This window comes from Capricornis sumatraensis, chromosome 3 (assembly GCF_032405125.1).
Source record: "Capricornis sumatraensis isolate serow.1 chromosome 3, serow.2, whole genome shotgun sequence".
In the NCBI taxonomy this organism is placed as follows: domain Eukaryota; kingdom Metazoa; phylum Chordata; class Mammalia; order Artiodactyla; family Bovidae; genus Capricornis; species Capricornis sumatraensis.
The window spans coordinates 4,459,627-4,479,402 of NC_091071.1; the positions used below are offsets into that span (position 1 = coordinate 4,459,627).

The window sequence follows — 19,776 nt, forward strand, 5'->3', positions numbered from 1 at the left end:
CAAGAGTCTTCGCCAACACCACAGTTCAAAAGCATCAATTCTTTGGCATTCAGCTTTCTCCACAGTCCAACTCTCACATCCATACATGACCACAGGAAAAACCATAGCCTTGACTAGACGGACCTTTGTTGGCAAAGTAATGTCTCTTTTTGAATATGCTATCTAGGTTGGTCATAACTTTCCTTCCAAGGAGTAAGCGTCTTTTAATTTCATGGCTGCAATCACCAACTGCAGTGATTTTAGAGCCCCCAAAATAAAGTCTGACACTGTTTCCCCATCTATTTGCCATGAAGTGATGGGACCTGATACCATGATCTTCGTTTTCTGAATGTTGAGCTTTAAGCCAACTTTTTCACTCTCCTCTTTCACTTTCATCAAGAGGCTTTTGAAGGTTCCTCTTCACTTTCTGCCGTAAGGGTGGTGTCATCCACATATCTGAGTTATTGATATTTCTCCCGGCAATCTTGATTCCAGCCTGTGCTTCTTCCAGCCCAGCGTTTCTCATGATGTACTCTGCATAGAAGTTAAATAAGCAGGGTGACAATATACAGCCTTGACATACTCCTTTTCCTATTTGGAATCAGTCTGTTGTTCTATGTCCAGTTCTAACTGTTGCTTCCTGACCTGCATATAGGTTTCTCAAGAGGCAGGTCAGGTGGTCTGGTATTCCCATCTCTTTCAGAATTTTCCACAGTTTATTGTGATCCACACAATCAAAGGCTTTGGCATAGTCAATAAAGCAGAAATAGATGTTTTTCTGGAACTCTCTTGCTTTTTCCATGATCCAGCGGATGTTGGCAATTTGATCTCTGGTTTCTCTGCCTTTTCTAAGACCAGCTTGAACATCTGAAAGTTCATGGTTCATGTATTGCTGAAGCCTGGCTTGGAGAATTTTGACATGCTCTGTTAGAGATGATGAAAAACACTGAGTATAATTCAATCGAAGCCTACTGGTGAGACCAGGAACCACAACTGTGATATGTGAATTTCTGTCAAGTTTCATTGTTTCATTGGAAAGAGGAGATTTTATCTCAGCTGCCAGTAGATGTGGAACACAGCCTGAGGCTCTGTTTTATTGCATGGATTGAAAATGTGATACCTTTGAATAGTATGTTTACTCTATGGAAACATCCATCAGCATACAGAAGTCGTATCTGTTGACGCAACATGTCTTACAGTTTTAGAATCCACCTGGACCCTGTCTGGAGGTGTGAGTTCCCCTGAGCCAGCGTGGAGCCAGTGCTACCACACACACGTATTTACTTCTAGCTCACGATGTGCATGTGTGCTAAGTTGCTTCAGTCATGGCCGACTCTTTGTGACTCTATGGATGTAGATCTCAAGGCACACTTACCTAAATATTTAAGAAATTTAAAGGTATTTTAAAGGAAATTCAACTCAACAGCTCACCTGTTAAATTATTTTTTCTTTCTGAGTCCTGTGAGACTGTGGCTGGGTTCTTAAACAGATCGATCAAAGGGCTGGTCAAGGCTCTGGCTGAAGGAGCCGCAGGGATCTTTGGTGGGTATTTAGAAAGGCTGTCACAATCTTGCCCAACCTGTAAAAAATTCCTTATTAGTTTAATCCGAGTATAACACAGCAATGGCATTAGAGATCGAGCCCCAGGGCTGTTTTGCATTACATGCTTTAAATTCCATTTTCTTCCCCAAATTCTCTTGTTTGCAGGGCAATGCCACATTTTTAATTATGTTAAGAATACCCCCTTCTTTTGTCTGTCTATTTATTTATTTTGGCTGCCCGGTGCATCTTAGTTCCCTGACCAGGGAGTGGACCCTCGGCCCCTGCAGTGGAAGTGCAGAGTCTTACCCACTGGCCCCCCAGGGAAGTCCCCTCGCTTTTTAAAGCAGTTACTCCCCATTTCCCCAGCCCTTGAACAGCATTCATCTACTTTCTGTCTCTGGGGGTTTCGAGGCTCCCTTTTAAATGCTGCTTGGCTCGAGCTTTTCCATTTAAAAGTATTTTCCCACAGAATTTTGAGTGCATTAGTCCATTACTTTCTGACACCTCTGGTTTCAGTGGGATTCTCTTTTCTTTGTAATAAGTAATCCATTTTCCCCTCCTGAAAGTTTTCAGAATCCTCTGTCGCTAACATTCTGCTGCTTGTTGAGGTTCTGGCCTTTGCAATCCAGCCAGGATCACCCTGCCTGCTGTGTTACGGGCCAGACTGTCAAGGGCATCTCTGTAGGGACAGCGGTTGGCGCTGGGCGGGGGGAGAAGTGGCAGGCAACAGCGTGTGTCTGGGGACAGGCCCGGCCTCGGGGAGAGAGAGGGGCCACGTCTGGTGTTTGCGCTGCTGGAAGGGTGACGTCACAGTGAGGAAAGGTAGGCCCTGGAAGTGATACGGGTGGCCCGTGCTTTCCACTGACAAAGGCGGCCTTGCTCTGTTGTGCAACTCTGGCTGAAATCTTGAGGTGATGACCAGCTCTTACCACACTGCTTCTCTCGATCATGGGTGAAGGCAGGGGCGTCCCGGACATCGGGGTGGAGACCGGGGTCTTAATTTCTTCAATCATATTCATGATTTTCTCTGGCACTTTGGTGACATCACCACAGGTTTCTTGCCACCGAGGCAGTTTGGAATTGATCAGTTCTGCAGACTATAAATTCAAGAGAAACGAAACCAAAGACAGACAAGCGTATACTGTTAGGACTGACACAGACGGTAACTGCCACTACTCAGACTCCTGGCTCACCACCGAAGTGCAGGAGCGAGGAGCTGAATTCAGGCAGTAGCCGAGGCAGCTGTGAGCATCTGCTGTGTCTTGTTTGCTGAGGAGCACGTAGGATCCTGTTGTAAAGGGATTTCCCATCTCCCTCCGTGAGAGTCAAGTTCAGGCTAGTACAAGGATTGATGATGGTTCAGAAGTTCAGAACTAAGACGGAAGGTGGAGCAATCTGTGTTAACCCCCGTGTTTCTCAGGGGCCCGAGAGCTGCCGACCCCTGTGTCTTCCTCCCACCCCTTCCATGAGAAGTGCCTCTGAGGGAGCAAGAGGACCAGGAGTGGACTTAACCCCAGAGAAAGAGGCCTGGTGCACTGGAGGGGTGACTCAGATCTGTCCTGAGAAGGTGCTCTACGGGACGGGGGGACCAGAGGCGGAGCGTGGTGGTTCTCTGGGGTCAGCGCAGTGCTGAGTGGAAGTCCTGACCACAGGCCGGCAGGGGCCTCGGGCAGGCAGCAGCTGGGCGGCAGAGACTCAGAAAGACGGCACTGAGACCGCCCAGCCCCAGAGGCAGAGGTGTCTGTCCTGCCTCCCACACCCTGGCTCTTCCTCTGACTGGACTCCCGGATTCCTGGGAGCCCTTATGAGACCCCACTTTCTAGGCGGCAATTTAGTTGGAAAAGGGAAGTAGAGCACCTTTTGTGAAACTATTTTCGTAACAATTGTACTGTTTTCATCTAGACTCTGTTCATCAGGCGTGGTCTGGGGGTACCGATATGAATCCTAAACCCTGCCTCTCGCCCCACCCCTGTCCCTTGCCTGTGGCCTGGACATGCCAGGGACCAATGGCCTTGGCTGCTGTGTCCAAGGAGCCACTGAAAGCGCTGGGGCCAGGGAAGGCACCAGAGAGACTTCTGGCAGAGAAAGAAGGGAATCTGGCTTGCGTCACGCAGACAAACATAACTGGGACCCAAGGTGCAGTGTGCGGAAGACTCTGTCAACTGCCAGAGCTCTCTGGAAATAGACCAAGTTGCCCCATCGCTGGGGGAGGCGGGGTGTCATCACAGAGAGCTTCAAGGTTGCTTCCGGCCCCCACCAGCAGACACCCTCACCATGGAAAACAATGCCAAAGCTACTACAGAAGTGCTGGGGACAGATGTCATCATAGAATGCAGCAGGTTTGTTTTTCTTTTCTGTGATAATTGGAGATCTTGGGTATTTAGATTTGGTAGCTGAATATCCCTTCAAGTTTATGGAGTATGTAACCTATGATATATGCATGCACACAAGGCCAGGTTCCCCCCAAAAGGAAGCAGCCCTATATTCAAGCTTTTAGAACGCTTCTCACATGATGCAGTGCTCTCTAAATTACTTCATCGTGAATAACAGTGAATATTTGACCTCAGTCACTGCTAGTTTTGGATGCTTACAGAAGCCCAATAGAGTCCATAGTTTTATATATTAAAAAAAAAAAGAAAAAAAAGAGGGAAGGAAATTAGGACAAAGTTTGTGATGACTCCTGGAAGGGTAACCTCAAACTGCGCGTGCTGAAGGAGGGCGACAACGCTAGTCACGGGGCTGATGGTGCCAGGAACACATGCACCCTGAGGAGAGTGAAGGGCCCCCGTCCAGCTGTCCTCAAGCTGGGACGGGGTCTGTGGCCTAGGGCAGGATTTCCAGCAACACCATCTGCATGGGCCCCCAGGTGAGCCTTTCAGACCACCCAGGTGGGGTGCGGGCTGGCGGGACTCCCCCAGTGGTTCTGGTGAAGACACTGACGCTGAAGATGCATCAGGGAAAGTCTGAGAGAGGCTGGGTCATGGGTGAGAAAAGGGGAAAAAGTGCCACTTCTCAGCCACTGATTAAATATGAATGGGTGTTACTAAATTCAACATGATAAGCAAACATTTGACCATTTCATCTACATTTCTAAAAGCTTACTCATTCAAGTTGGTCAAAAATGATTTCCTTAGAATTCTTTCCTTGGCAAAATGAGCCCCTTGCTTTATACTGGGGCACCTATAGAAGGTGAAGCATGTCGAGGGCGTTTAAATGTGAGGGAAACATTTGCTCTTGCGCCCACCTGCATGTGGTAATGGTGTATCTGACTTGAAAAGCTGCAGTGCTTGTCGACCAGAAAGCAGAAGCGCCTTTTCTCTTCAAGCAGGGCTTCTTTGCAACCATCTGCAATAAATTTCTGGATTTCATTCTGGCGAGAAGTAATGGTTTCTACATACTAGGAAAATAAATAATAATTATACAAGTATGACATGAGGAACCAAACAGCTACCCAGCCTGACACTATCTCCTGCTATCTTTACAGCTGATTTATTTTGATAATGGAGTGAATGCTGAGGGCAGATAAACATTAGACAGACCAACAGAGCCCTAACCTGATCTGAGCACATATCAACATTCTCATTAAGGTCCCTGATCCATGCCTGGAGAGAGGTTGCCAAAGGCCCTACATTCCACTTGGCAATTTGCATAAAATATTACTTTTACTCCAGGGACAGGATCATGTTTCACTGGAAAATAATGGGTTTTGGAACCAGAAAGTTCAAGATCAAATCACATTTACAAGTGCCAACCATGTGAGTTAACCAAAGCCTCACTTTTCCCATCTGTAAAATGGGGACACAATGCTTATCACTCTCCCGAAGTCAGGAGAAAACACTAGTGCTCTTGACTAATTATTCTTAACTCTGGGGAACTCTGTGGCCTTCAGCTCCCACCAAGTCAAAATGTTTATTTTTGACTTTCAGCAGCAGGACATCTGATGGATAAAGTATAGGCTGACTGAGATGAGCGTGCCTCCCATTAACTGTATAAACCATCCGCCCCAAAATAAAGTAACACAGTGCTGAAAAGTTTACCTCAATCTCTTTGCATTCATATTTGAATGGATTTCGTCCTCCTTGACTTTTCCTTCTTATCTTCTTCAATTCAGCTTGCGATTTCTCCAGAGAATCTAATCTATGCCTGTGTTCTGCTTGGTATCTTTTGAGAGTCGCCTGTAAGGTAAACGTTGCACCTGTTTTACTGAAGCACCAGGCAAACTGGCAGGCAGCTACTCTGGCTGTGTTTTAACGGGGTATTGCGGCCTTCTTATTCGCTGCTGCCGCCAACTCAACCGTGGGGAAGCTCTCCTCAGGCTCAGCCATCAGGTGAGCACAGCCTCCCTGAAAACTAGGCTCCCCACCCCGGGCACCCTCCACCCAAGGCTGCTGCTGCTGCTGCTAAGTCGCTTCAGTCGTGTCCAACTCTGTGCAACCCCAGAGACGGCAGCCCACCAGACTCCCCCGTCCCTGGGATTCTCCAGGCAAGAATACTGGAGTGGGTTGCCATTTCCTTCTCCAGCACATGAAAGTGAAAAATGAAAGTGAAGTCGCTCAGTCGTATCCGACTCTTAGCGACCCCATGGACTGCAGCCTATCAGGCTCCTCCGTCCATGGGATTTTCCAGGCAAGAGGACTGGAGTGGGGTGCCATTGCCTTCTCCCAAGGCAGGTGAAGCAAAATCTGGTACTCACATTCATATATTTTACATCAAGCTCTGTCTTCTTCTCCAGCTCATAGATAATCTCCTTATGGAATTTTTTAAACTGTGAACACAAGTGAAAAATTGAGACCAGGTTTGAGACTTGAAGCAAAATAAAAAGTATATTTGGTAAATAGAAAAACTGTTCACATACATTTTCATCAAGACTCTCGTTGAGTTTCTTGTGGATACTCGAAATCTCTATGAGAACATGGCCTGTGAACAAAATCAGGGATGTTAGGACGAAAAGCCACGGTGTGGTGTGTTGTAAAGATACGAGGGGAAGTAAATGGTGGCTGAAGTCTAGTTCGCAGCTGCTCCCAGGGCAGGTGGGCACCAGGCCCCGGGGCATTGGGAACACTGGCTGTGGCCCAACAGGAGGGGTGGACACCCGACGGGCACAGCTCACAACAACACAACACCCCACAACACCCGCCGGCTCTGTCTTCAAACTCCCCTTGTCCTCTTGCTATTTACCCATTTCCTAAGCTGAATCCTACTTATCCGGTTTAATTGTTAAATTCTCTTACAAAAGATTATCTTGGTCATTATAGTAACTAATTATAGGAACAAATGACTCATTTTTGATCTAATCCCCTGGGTAATCTGATTATTTGTCAGGCATAAAAGATAAAGGTTATTTTCTTTTTCTTATATTAGTTCTGCTATCGCTCTGGAAAATCTAAAAAAAAAAAAAAAACAAAACAAAAATCTGGGAAACCGCAGCAGGGACCTTGTTCTGTCTCCTGGGGCTACACATTCCAGGACAAAGGAGTTGTTGCTCCAAAAAGCAGCTAGATGCTCCAGGCGCATCTCTTGCAGTGTGTAGCAGAGTGCTGCCTCCCGGCTTCTAGAAGGGAACAAGAGCCTCCCTCTGCCGACGGAGGTCTCTACAGGAACCAGATGGGTCTGATATCCAAGAACTGGGAGCAACAGTGTCACCTGGACCACCACCAAGTCATACCAACCACACAATGTGCTAGGGGAACCATCCTTCAGTTCAGTGGGCAGGTGAAAAGGAGCTCTTTGGGCAAAACTGAGCGGCTGTTGAGGAGGCAGAATGAAGAGGGTGACTGCGGCAGGCGCGGGGAAAGAGGGAAAGGCTGCGGACTGGACTCGGGCTTCGGCGAGCACCTCTGTGCGAAGGACTCTACCGTGCCCAGCTCTGGGGACACCTGAGAACACCTGACTCCAGGAGGGCCAGCCTAGGCTCTTCCCTCATCTTCAGACTCAGAAATTCAGCCTGTCCTGGACACGCCCACCTGCCATCCTCTCGGGTACCTCGTGTTCAGCATGCCTACCAGTGCACTCACCGTCTTCTCTGACCCCAGCTCCGGGCAGCCAGCTGGCCAGTCCTAGGGGCTGACGCCCCGCCCATGTGTCACACTCATGGACAAAAAGACTCACTCCCTGGTGCCATCGCTTGGGCCAGCTTGGGGGTGGAACTGTGCCCTGATTCATCCTGTTTCCTTGGGTGACGAACGTGCCAGCCCTCCCCTGCCCAGCAGAGGCGGCCTGTGGGGATGACACGGGACGTCTGTGTTCACTAGATGACCCGCTCCAGCAGAGGTGGGGGAGTCTCCCCAGATGCCCCGCCCGCCCCACACGTGTCAACCTGCCAGCTGGACCTCGGAGGAGCTGCCCTCCTCTTTCTAGCTCTCGTTCCTCATGACGCCCAGCCCGTTCTTTTCTGGATCTTCTTCCTCCCAGGTGCCAGGGGACTCTCCAATTCTACATGTAAAATGTCACTCCCTCCCATGGTGTCCCAGATAAACCAACTTCTCAGCCTGAAGCCCACCATGAATGGTGTTGCTGAAAATGACCATGGTGGGTGGTGGGGACAGAGAATCTCCTGGGAAGATATAACTGGGTTAATAAGTTAGAGGTACGGAAGCCCCTAGGCACCATGTGATTCCAGGAACTGCTCGCTGGATAATCATGAGAGTGAGGGCCCCTGCCAGGGTATCGAGGCACCCACTGTACATCTTCAGTGATCCTGACTCCATTTATCCTGTGATTCAGTTCTCCTAAAGCTCAACATGAAACAAATACACAAACCAGAGCTCTTCACAAAGGAAGCCTTTATCTGACCAAGAATATAATTACATTTATGTCGTTTCATGTATTGAAATAATGAGGTGAAATATTAATAAACTTCACATCTATTTTAAACCCATAAATAACTCCCGGTTGGAGATGAATAATAAACAACAACAAAAACCAATTATTTGAAAAGCAAGCACCCTATTCCGAGCAAATCAGATCTACTTAAAATAATTTTGCTTAAATCAGTCAAAATGATTCAGGCTAGGAGGAAAGTGTTCACAATTTTTTTTTTTTCATGTTGTCAAGAACTTTATTTCTACAATCTTTTATTTACTTATTTTTAAATTTCTACAATCTTATATAACATCGACCTCCAACACACATGCTGCCATAAGTCTGGGCTTGTGAGAACACCAGCACTGCTGAAGCGGGTGCTGGGCCTGACCTGAGAGCCCCGACCGCCCGCACCCCCTCCCCACTGCAGAGCCTGATGAAGGGCCCAGTGAAACAGACCATTCACTCTGCGGGCAGGAACGGAACGCCTAACCCTACCCCTGCTAAGTCCCTCACTGTTGGTGGAATTTAAATGCCGACCTCAGAGCAGCAACTTCTGAGTCCTCAGGCATAAAAAGGATTAAAAAACATCTTTCCTGTGATTGTGCAAGCTGCCCAAAGAGTATCTTGGAACAGAAAATGAAAACAGCCTTTATGTTCAATCTACAGAAGTTTACTCTTAATAAAGCTAGTGCTACTTTATGTCTGAGATGTGGAATCACACACGTTTTACTCTTAGCTCCGTAAACTACTTTTTCATAAATTACATTTTGGAAGAAAAAAATTGTTTTGAAAAAAGAAAGAGCAGTTGAGAAAGCATAGCCTAGAATCCAGTGGAGCAGAACTAAGTAAACGCCCAAACAGAAATCTACATGTTGGTCCCAGGAACTACAGCGCTGTATGTACGGGATCAATCATATCCTTTTTGTCCCTTTTAGGTTTTGAGTCAATATTTTGGGAAGAAACTCATAGTAAGTAATGTGACCTAGTCTGAATAAATTATATTCTTAAATGGTAGTATTAAAGGAATTGAAATATATACCTATTTTTCAAAATCATGACGTTGAGACAACTAAAAAATCAATGTCTTCCATCAATTTTTTTCTCTAAAATTCATACAAATAATAGCTCTTGGGGGTATCACTCTAATTCTAGGAACCATGAACAGATCTAACACTTTGGACAATACTGTATGAAGATACACAGGTTTAGCCAATAGGCAGTATGGACTTTAAAAGTTAAAAAACAAAATTTTGAAAAGTATTCTCTGTACGAACACAAGGTTTTCATCTGAAACGTGGGTTAGTCATGGCACTATTAATATATTTTCAACTAGATAACTAATCATCAGTTCATGGCGTAAGTTTAGAGGGGCCAGAGGGAAACTACTAGCAGACTTCAGGGACACAGAACTTGTAGGCCTAAGTGTTATTTCGCGTTTGTATTTGATCATGGATACACACAACATCTGTTATTTCTGGACAGTGGAGAGCAATGACTGAGTCACACGCTGTTTCCTCCACGTGACTTCAAGTGGAATCGGACAATAAAATGACAAGGTGGAAGCCAACCCACGATGGGCCTAAAGTTATATCGTATGAATTAAAGGAAAAGTGATTTTTAAAAAAAGTTACAGTAAAAAGGCTATACTTTTCCTGAGAGTTTTCCAAATACCTAATGTGATGCAGAAAAAATACAATGAAAGTAAAAGCAAATTATACACAGGTGGGAGATGTTAAAAAACAAACAAACAGATGCGCACTTAGGGTCATCAACACCGAGGCAGCACAGAGCCCGTCATTAGTGACCAGCAACGGGTGACCCAACCTGCCAGCGTCTCAGAACATCTCTCAGCGCTGTCCGCCCAATTCCCTGGGTGCAGGTAGATGGAGGGGCTCCTCTCTCTGTCAGTATGGAAATTGTGCAAATGAACAACGTGCAGACAGGCACGATGCCAAAGGAGTGAGCGGGTGGTAACCAGAACACGCTCTTCACAGGCTTGGGTGGGTGTGATTCTATCCTGAGCACTGAAGAGAAATGCTGGCTGGTAAGGTGTGCGTGCCCAGGCAGAAGGAGCAAGTGAGCCCCATAATGCATGACATACGCCAACAGAACCCCCCCACTCAACAAGCCATTTTCTGGGTGAGCACTCATCTTCCTGAAATAAAATCCATGTACGAGGCTGTCAACTTGTAACTAGTCACCATGTTTTATTATTTTTTGCTCCTTATACAAATATGGCGTGTGTGCTTGGCTGTGTCTGACTCTTGGTGACCCATGGACTATAGTCCACCAGGCTCCTCTGTCCATGGAATTTTCCAGGCAAGAATACTGGAGTGGGTTGCCATTTCCTCCTTCAGGGGATCTTCCTGACCCAGGGATCGAACCGCTGTCTCTTCTGTATCCTGCATCAGCAGCAGATTCTTTAGCATTGGCGCCACCTGGTAAGCCTTATACATTATATATCTATATATGTGTGTGTATATATATGTATCTCTTAAATGCTCTGGAAGAACCCTTAAGAATTACAGAATGAGAGAAACAGACACCAAACTCTTCTAAGCTCATCTCCTCTCTCATCGACCGCCCCCTTCATTCCCAGGGTCCCCAAAGGAAAATTTTCAATCTCCTTCCATCCAACAGAATACACTCCACTTTTCTCCACCTCACAGCCTTTCACAATACTGTAGTTAAAGGGACTCCATCAGGATCCATCCATTATGAGCACAGGCATACCTGACTGCTGTTGGTTAGAACCAACTGTAAGGGCGCTTCTGGCATCTGCTCCAGTGTGTAAAAAGCTTCAAAGTTGTCACTCCCTTACTCACAACAAAAAACAAGCTAAACACACTGCAAAACAACTCTCAGATTCATCAGAGAATTAGAACGACGTGGAAAATCAGTTTACAGGGAGCAGAAACTGATGCTGGAGCCACGGCTGCCAGGAACGCAAGGGGTGAATGAGGAACCACTGGAGGCTCCGTGTGGAGAGTGAAAAACAACACAGGCTCGCTTCTCAGGAGTTTCACCTCTAGGAGGCTCCCCACCCCCCCAACCAGGTTTGTACTGTAAGGAATGGAGAAAATTCCTCTGCGGCTTTTGGTGGTGGGGAGGGGAAAGTGTTTTGAAATTTGCCCAGAGTTATCCTGTTCTTGCTCTGTTCTGAGTAAGGAAGGCTAGCCCTCCAGGGAAACACTTTTCTAAGCCTTATCTGATCTGGGGAAGGACAATCAGCTACCTGCAGCCCCTCTCGCTTTCCTGTCTCAAGTAAGGAGAGGGAAAAAAGCCTGAGAAACTCTTCGGAAGGTCATGACCCCCATACTGTGGCCCACCAAAACCCAGTAATACACCACAAAACAATCAAAATGGAGATTTAAACATGGGATTATAAAGGATGCTCCTTCTCTCCAATACTTTACCACGTCACCCATCAACAGGACTCCAGGATAATAACAGTGGGTTATAACTGACACTCCATTTAGGAGGATTTTCGAAAGCAACCCAAAGACAACGAGGGGGACAAAAATAATGGAGAAAGGGCAGTCCTTTCAGCAAAGGGTGCTAAACAACTAGATGCCCACTTGCAGAGAAACGAATCTAGAGCCTGACCTTACATTTTTCATAAAAAGCAACTCAAGATGGAGCACACACATAAATGTAAAATGCCAACTTTAAGAAGATAAAGCCAGAGAAAATTCGCATGACTTGGGTTTAGCACTGAGTTTTTAGCTATCATGCCAAAAGCATGATCCGTGAAAGAAAAAAACTGGCAAGCTAGACTTCATTAAAATCACAAACTCTGGTCCGCAAAGAATACTGTTAGTAGAATTAAAAGACAAGTTCACAGACTGGGAGGAAATATCCGCAACACACATATCTGATAAAGGACTTGTATCCCAAATAATATAAAGACCACTTAAAGCTCAAACATAACAAAAACAGCTCAATAAAAATGTAAGTTATACAGATGGCAAATAAGCATATGACAAGATGCTCTCCATGTCATATGGGAACTTACAAATTAAAACAAGATACCAGCACACACCTATCAGAATGGTTGTAATCCAGAATACTGACAACACCAAATGCCGTTGTGGAGCAAGAGGAACGCTCATTCACGATGGGCAGGAACGCAGAGCCTTCCTGCAGCTTCAAGACACTTAGGCAGTTTCTTACTCAGGTACACAGTCTTACTGAATTTATTCGAACTATTCTTATATTCAAATTATTGAAAACTAGTCTTATTCTATACTGTACTCCTAGGTGTCTACTCAAATGCCTAGAAATATTACGTCTGTGGAAAAAACCTGTATATGAATACCTAAAGCAGCTTTATTCATACTGCCAAAACCTGGAAACAACCCAACTCAGTGGATAAACAAACTGTGGCACGTGTGTACAACTGAATATTCTTCAGGGATTAAAAAGAAACCAGCTGTTAAACCACAAAAAGATGGAGGAATTTTAAACATATGTTGCTTAGTGAAAGAAGCCAGTCTGAAAAGGCTGCCTAATATGCAATTCCAGCTAAATAACATTCTGGAAAAGGCACAACTATAGAAACATTGATGGAAAAAAAAAAAGGGGGCAGTGACTGCCACAGGTCGGTAGGGGTACACTTTATGTATTTGTCAAGCTCATGGAGCTTGCCAGGCTCCATCACGTGCCAGGCTTGGTCCATCATTCTTGACAAATGCACCATGCCGGTCGGAGAAGGCGATGGCGCCCCACTCCAGCACTCTTGCCTGGAGAATCCCATGGACGGAGGAGCCTGGTGGGCAGCCGTCCATGGGGTCGCACAGAGTTGGACACAACTGAAGCGACTTAGCAGCAGCAGTAGCACCACGCCTGTGCAAGATTTACAAACAAGGAACAGAGAGCAGGGGAGAGAGCAGGGTGGCGACTCTGCGGTCTCGGCAGTTCTCTGTAAACCTAAAAGCACTCTAAAAAATAAAGTCTATTAAGTAAAAATAAACCCGCAGCAGTCACGTGGGCCCTGCAGTGATTAGGAACCAGCCCCTCGCTGGGAGGAGCACACACGCAGCGCCTGAAGCTTCTGGCAGTTACACATGGAAGAGAAGAGGGTCTCCCGATTCCCTTACCTGTGTGCCACTCCCCCAACCCAGGTGCCTGCCAGGAACACACAGGCCTTAAGGGTCTGGTCGTTACTGAATACACTGAATCAATGAATGGAAGGCTGACTGCAGTAAAGCATGGAAGTTCAGTGACGGCAAGAGAAGAAAACCAGTGAAAGCTGGACCCCTCAGAAGGTGGCATCTGTAGTGTTTGATTCTATTGCTATACGCATACTGGTTACAGAAATGCCTACAGGAAAAATGACTTTGGTGGAATCCACATGCCTAGGCCCTAACCTCTGGGCACTGGGCATTCATCTGCAGCCTCAGCAGAGCCGGCTATCGCCTGGAGCTGTTTCTACCCACAGGGCCTCCGGGAGCAAATTCCTGGCATCTTTGGTTTCTTATCACCAAGATTTAGTAACACTGAAGTCCAGTCTCAGAGGCTCCTGAGCCACAAACAAGATAATTAAAAAAAAAAGAAAACGAGACATTTTTGTTTATAAAATTTTCAGTTTGCCAAGCAAGAAGCTACAATCCCAGACTCTGTGGGTTCAGTGCTGGACCCCTGGCAACCTGAGTTGTGAGGATTAAGTATCCTAACAAGGGAGACATACCAAGAGCAAGACACATACTAGACACTTAGTATTTGACACCTTCCAGCTTCCTGACTTCTGGTAAAGATTGAGAGAGGGAGGGAGAGATGATGGAGGGAAGGAGAAGCTGGTATAAACTACTTGTTTGGGAAGTGTGGCAGTAAAAGAGAAGTGGATTAAGGAGGTGCTAGAAAAAGAAACATTAAAACATTTTTTCTTTTTTAAGAGACATTTTTCTGAATAAGGTCTGAAGAAAGAATAAATGAAAACTAATAAACCCCATAGGACTGACATGCTTATGTAAGAACGCTTTTAAAGATAAAATATTACTATTATCCTAGCACAGAGAAGGCTGAGCGCTGAAGAATTGATGCTTTTGAATTGTGGTGCTGGATAAGATTCTTCAGAATCCCTTGGACAGCAAGGAGATCAAACCAGTTAAACCTAAAGGAAACCAACTCTGAATATTCATTGGAAGGACTGATGCTGAAGCTCCAATACTTTGGCCACCTGATGCGAAGAGCCGACTGATTGGAAAAGACCCTGATGCTGGGAAAGACTGAAGGCAGGAGGAGAAGGGGACAACAGCTGGTTAGATAGCATCACTGACTCAATGGACATGAACTGGAACAAACTTGGGAGATAGTGGAAGATAGAGGAGCCTGGTGTGCTGCAGCCCACAGGGTCGCAAAGTCAGACTCAACTTAGTGACTGAACAACAACAAATTATTCTAACAACAGGACTTAACTCTCAATCGGAATTATCATTAGAAACCCTTCTGGATATTTTAGAATCAAGTCTTTTCAGGTAGGTGCAGAGCAAATGCAGTCCTACAATATCAGAGATCTAGTCTTACAATACCTAAGGTAATACCTAGTAAAAATGTCCATTCAGAAGATTTTAACTAAGTATTATTTTAAGTAGGGTGGAGATTTGGGGTTTAGGTGATAATTCTGTCATTAGATTGGTTCAGGAAGCAAACTGAATGTTCATTTTCTACTTCATTGTTGATTAGCAATTAAAAGAATTTGGCCTACCTGCTGTAAATAAGTGCTATCAAGCTAAACATAGTACAGGGTTTGTAATGAAGATAGTAAAAGTTGGAGGTTAATGCACTTCTCTTATTTTAGTTAAAGGAACAATGTTAATTTATTCAAGTGTATATATTATATATCAGATAATTGATCAGTTTTGCATCCATATTCAGATTGCAAGCAGTTGTCTTCTTACATGTGGGTGCAAAATACAGCATTAAAAGATTAGTTATGTCACGTGAGGTGCATTAACATTAATTATTCATTTTCCTTTTTCATCGCTTAGTAGATTAAGGCTAAAAGAACCATTTTGAAGCCAATAAAAATGAAAGCAAGCTCATTAGTGATAATGAATGAAGGTGACAACAGGTTATTTTTACAGAGTCACTAATGAACTGTAGGCATTTTCATTTAAACATTAAAAATGCTACACCTGAAAAATTTAAGTTATTTAAATTAAAACAGGACCCCAAAACACAACGATGAGGACAACACACAGAAAAGTCACTGAGAAACAGTTTCGATTCAGTATTAATAGATAAAAACCATCTTAAAATTTTTGAGTGAATTTTTTCAAAAGACTACAGTTGTTTCGGTTTAAAGCAACTAGCTCTAATTAGGCAAGTTTAAAAACACGAAATAAAACAAAGCTTCTGCTCCCAGGGGAAAGCCATGAATCTAAACCCACACCCCCCCGGTGCATGCTGGGTAGTTCTATTATGATGTGAATTTAAGGGAGACTCCACAAAATCCAGGATCCATTTCATTCTCTCTCTTACTCCACAGGGACAACGGGAACACAGAGCAAGAACAAGCAGAGTAACTTGGTGCTCTCACAGGTCAGCGTTCTTTACCTTTCCCAGCTCAGAGGGGAGAGGACATCTCCGACACTCACAGGGGCAGCACGTGCAGGCTGCCTCACAGAAATGGCCTCGCTCAGTCCTCACCACCTCAGAGGAAGTAGCTCTGTTACCCACTGAGGGGAGGCGGGAGCTCAGACGGAGGCCTTGGAGGACTTTCCCCCAAATGACACAAGTCCTAAAGGCGGTGGGGCTGGAATCTGGACTCATGTCTGACCCCAAGCCTGCGCTCTTGACCCCCTTGCATCCTCACTCAAGCATGAGAAAGGACCTGGATTTTCCTACTGGGCCGCAAGGACAGAATGATGCCCAGCACGTGTGAAATACAGGGAAAGGCAAGTCTCCCAGCATCTGCTGGGACGCTTTAATTATTAGGGCTTTTTTTTATTGGAACAGCTGCCTGGGTTGGTGGGGGCAGTGTGTGGCTGCCATCAGAGAGGCACGGACACACTGGGGAGGGCTGGCCTGGTGGCTTGAAGCCATTTCAGCTCAACGTGTTGGTTGTGTAGGAAGTAAAGCTAAAGTGGCAGGACTGCCTCCCCAAGACAACAGGTGACAACCGGCCTCCCGCACCTGTTGTGGCCCAAACACACACGGGCCCAAGTGGCCAGTCAAACAGAGTGGTCAGTGGCCAGCCTGCTTCTGGCACCTGAACTTTTCGAAACAAAAAGTGCTTTAGGAAAGGAGCCATCAAAAGATGATGACCCACCGCAAATGGCAGGGACCCCACGCCTGCAGCCTAGCTCACACTGGAGAAGGGCGCTCTGGAAAGGGTCCCCACTGGCAAGTTCCTGGGGCTGTGAGGCTTTCCGGGGGTGGGGAGGGCTGCTCCCTGCTTCCCCGGACCATCTGTGAGGTGGACGTGTAAACAAACAGCCCCTGACAGAACCCGGCGAGACTCAGACGAGGACACAGAAGTGAAGCATCTGGCACGCTGTGATGCTCACAACTGCTGGCTTCCTTCCAGCCGAGGGAAGCCACGGGGCACACTGTCGGGTCTCAGTGACCCTGGGGAAGCGAACGGGCCCGTCTTGTCCACAGGGGTGGAGAACTACACGTTCACACAGGGGGCTCTGGACTCACACTTCCACTGGGTCCAGCAGACATCCAAGCCTGAGGCCTCTGAAAGCCACCCTGACCCCTACACCCCTGGCCCCCACACCTGGCGGCCAGTGCCCAGCCCCGCCCGGCATTCCTGCTCGCCTGCACCGGCGCCACAGCCTCCCACCCCGCCTCCCTGTTCCCACCCTCTACAGTCTCTTTGGGTAGAAGCCAGAGAGAGCCTTTTAAAGCCTAAGTCAAACCTTTTCATTCTGGGGTTCAAAATCTCTAGAAGCTCCCCACCTACCTCAGGTTAAAAGACAACAATTCTTACCGTGACCCACAAGGCCCCACGGGACGTGTCCCACCCCTGTAAGCCCCTCTCTAGCCCTCAGCCCCTCTCTCTCCAGCCCTAACTGCACCTCTACAGACTGGCTTCCAAACTGTGACCCAAGCTCACAAGGCTTCGGGAACGCTGCACTCCAGCCTTCAAGGCACTACTCTCCCTGGACATGTGCCTGCCGCTCTCCCTCTTGCCAGTACCTCCTTGACCCCCTGCCCAAACTGGCTACATACCATCCCTCTTTTCCATCACTCATCGGCCCCTCACCTTATTACCACCTGGCAAATCAGACCTGTTTACCACCCACTAGAATGCAAGTTCCTGAGAGCAGGGACCTTTACCTGTTGATTTATCCCTAAGTGACCAGAACAACGCCTATCAATTGAACGCTCGCTGAATTGAACATGAAAGTGAAAGTGAAGTCGCTCAGTCGTGTCTGACTCTTTGTGACCCTATGGACTGTAGCCCACCAGGCTCCTCCCTCCATGGGATTCTCCAGGCAGAGTACTGGAGTGGGTTGCCATTTCCTTCTCCAGGGGATCTTCCAGAACAGACCTATTCTGGACATCAAGAGTCCAGTTTTTAGTTGTAAAACCACGTCGTTTAGTTTGCCTCTTTAGTCATCTCATAATTTTTAATCTTTGAACTTATGCTCCTAAAATATCAGTCAGCTTTTCATCATGCAGAAACCTTTCAGTCCTAATAATGCTCTCGTTTCAATTTGTAACGAGACTTAGAAACACAGAACCTGTAGCCTATCACTCAAAATAATAACTTTAACCTATATATCCAAAATCTCCCATGATCCTCTCCACGAGCCCTGAATCCAGGCAGGCTGAACTCATCCCGCCCCTCTGCTCCCTCCAGTAGAATACACCCCCTTCCGTCTCTGGGCTGACCATGGAATTGCAGCACCCCCTGACTCAGCACCTCCTCCACCCGCAGATAAGATCACCCCCTCCCATGGAATCCTATAGCTTTGTACCTTTCACTCTTGGCCCTTGGTCCTGTGTTAAAGCTACCTGTGTGTGTATTTTCATAATCTCCCATACTAAACTGCAGATATCCTGAAGGTGGGGATCAAGTTTACTAAGCTTGTAAACGACAGTCATGGTTTCAAGAAAGCCTAGAGAAATCTGATTCATAGAGTCAGAAGGGAGGAGCCCAACACCCTTATCTGATATACTCATTCAGTCCATCAATAAACATTTCCAAGCTCATCCTGGAGCCTACTTCTCTCATCTTGCCTCGCTGTGGGGGCAGAGGTGGCACACCTGCAGTAGCTGCTGTTCCCTCCCCCTCTGGACTTTCCCTGGGGCAGACACCACTGGACTACCATCAGGATACCCAGACTCAGAATCCTCTGAGACATTACTGTAAGCACAGCTGTTCACAGCTCCTTAGCAGGTTTTCACAGAAGGACTTGTGCCAAGGCCATTTTCTACACTGTGCACAATGCTGGCTTCCGGGGACTTCCCCGGTGGTCCAGTGGCCAGGACTCTGAGCTCCCAGTGCAGGTGGCCAGGGTTCCATCCCTGGTCAGGGAACTAGATCCCACATGCCACAACTAAGAGTTTACATGCTGCAACTAAGACCCGGGGCAGCCAAATACATAGAAAATGCCAAGTGCTGGCTTCCGGGGACTTCCTTCCACTGGATTTCAGGAACAATATGTGCACATCTTCTGTTGCACACCCAGGCTCCCAGGTTTTAAAGACTACTTTTGTAATTCGTTTTCTGCGTAGAAATCCAACTTTTGTCGGATCTGCTTTAAGGAGTACAAAATTCCAAATTCAAAATTACCAACAGAATTTTTAAAGATGTCACGAAACTGAGAGGCCTTAAATCTGAGACTTGAAGTCTATAGGAAACACTTCGTTCACTAGGGAATCAACCAATTGAAATTTAAACCCCAGCTTCACTACTAACTAGCCATGTGAGATTATTTAACCTAAGTTCTCATTTTCTTGTTTATAAAAAGTGGGAACGATACCTCCCACCTCAGGGGACTGCTGTGAGAATTCAGTGAGACTTCTGAATTTTGTGTTTCCATTAATGCCAACAAAATTCATAAAAGGTCTTCTCTATTGAGGTGTAGCTGACGTGTCACACTGCATTAGTTCCAGGTGTACAGCATGATGACGCAGCGTTTGCAGAACGATCGCCACGAGAAGTCTAGTTGCCCTCTGCTGTCACACAGTGCTACCAACAAATCCTGTGTGCTAAGAAGTTTTACTCTCTTGGCAACTTTCAAATATACATGATGATATTATTGACTACAGTCATCTTGCTGTACATTACATCCCAATGACTCACTCATTTTACAACTCAAAGTGTGCACCTCAAAATTCATTTACCATGTTATTCATTCTGAATTGGGTGGGGCCAACTAAAACCCTTCACAGAGGGCTGGGAAATGTGCACAACTAGCCTCTCAAATTATCACAATGTCTATTATATTATTTTTAGTGTGACTTAGTTAGGGTACCCCATATACTGAAGGC

General features: G+C 46.3%; 1 protein-coding gene across 2 annotated transcripts in view; it reads right to left on the reverse strand.

The window, feature by feature from the left end:
- BAIAP2L1 (BAR/IMD domain containing adaptor protein 2 like 1) overlaps positions 1 to 19,776 on the reverse strand; it is a 76,530-nt gene that overhangs the window by 13,912 nt on the left and 42,842 nt on the right. For both annotated transcript variants that reach the window (XM_068968091.1, XM_068968092.1), the window contains exons 4-9: positions 6,377 to 6,438; positions 6,215 to 6,286; positions 5,559 to 5,696; positions 4,766 to 4,918; positions 2,451 to 2,618; positions 1,411 to 1,558 (exon numbers count right to left, since the gene is read on the reverse strand). In XM_068968091.1, coding sequence (XP_068824192.1) covers positions 1,411 to 1,558; positions 2,451 to 2,618; positions 4,766 to 4,918; positions 5,559 to 5,696; positions 6,215 to 6,286; positions 6,377 to 6,438 — 741 coding nt within the window. The remainder of the gene's footprint in view (positions 1 to 1,410; positions 1,559 to 2,450; positions 2,619 to 4,765; positions 4,919 to 5,558; positions 5,697 to 6,214; positions 6,287 to 6,376; positions 6,439 to 19,776) is intronic.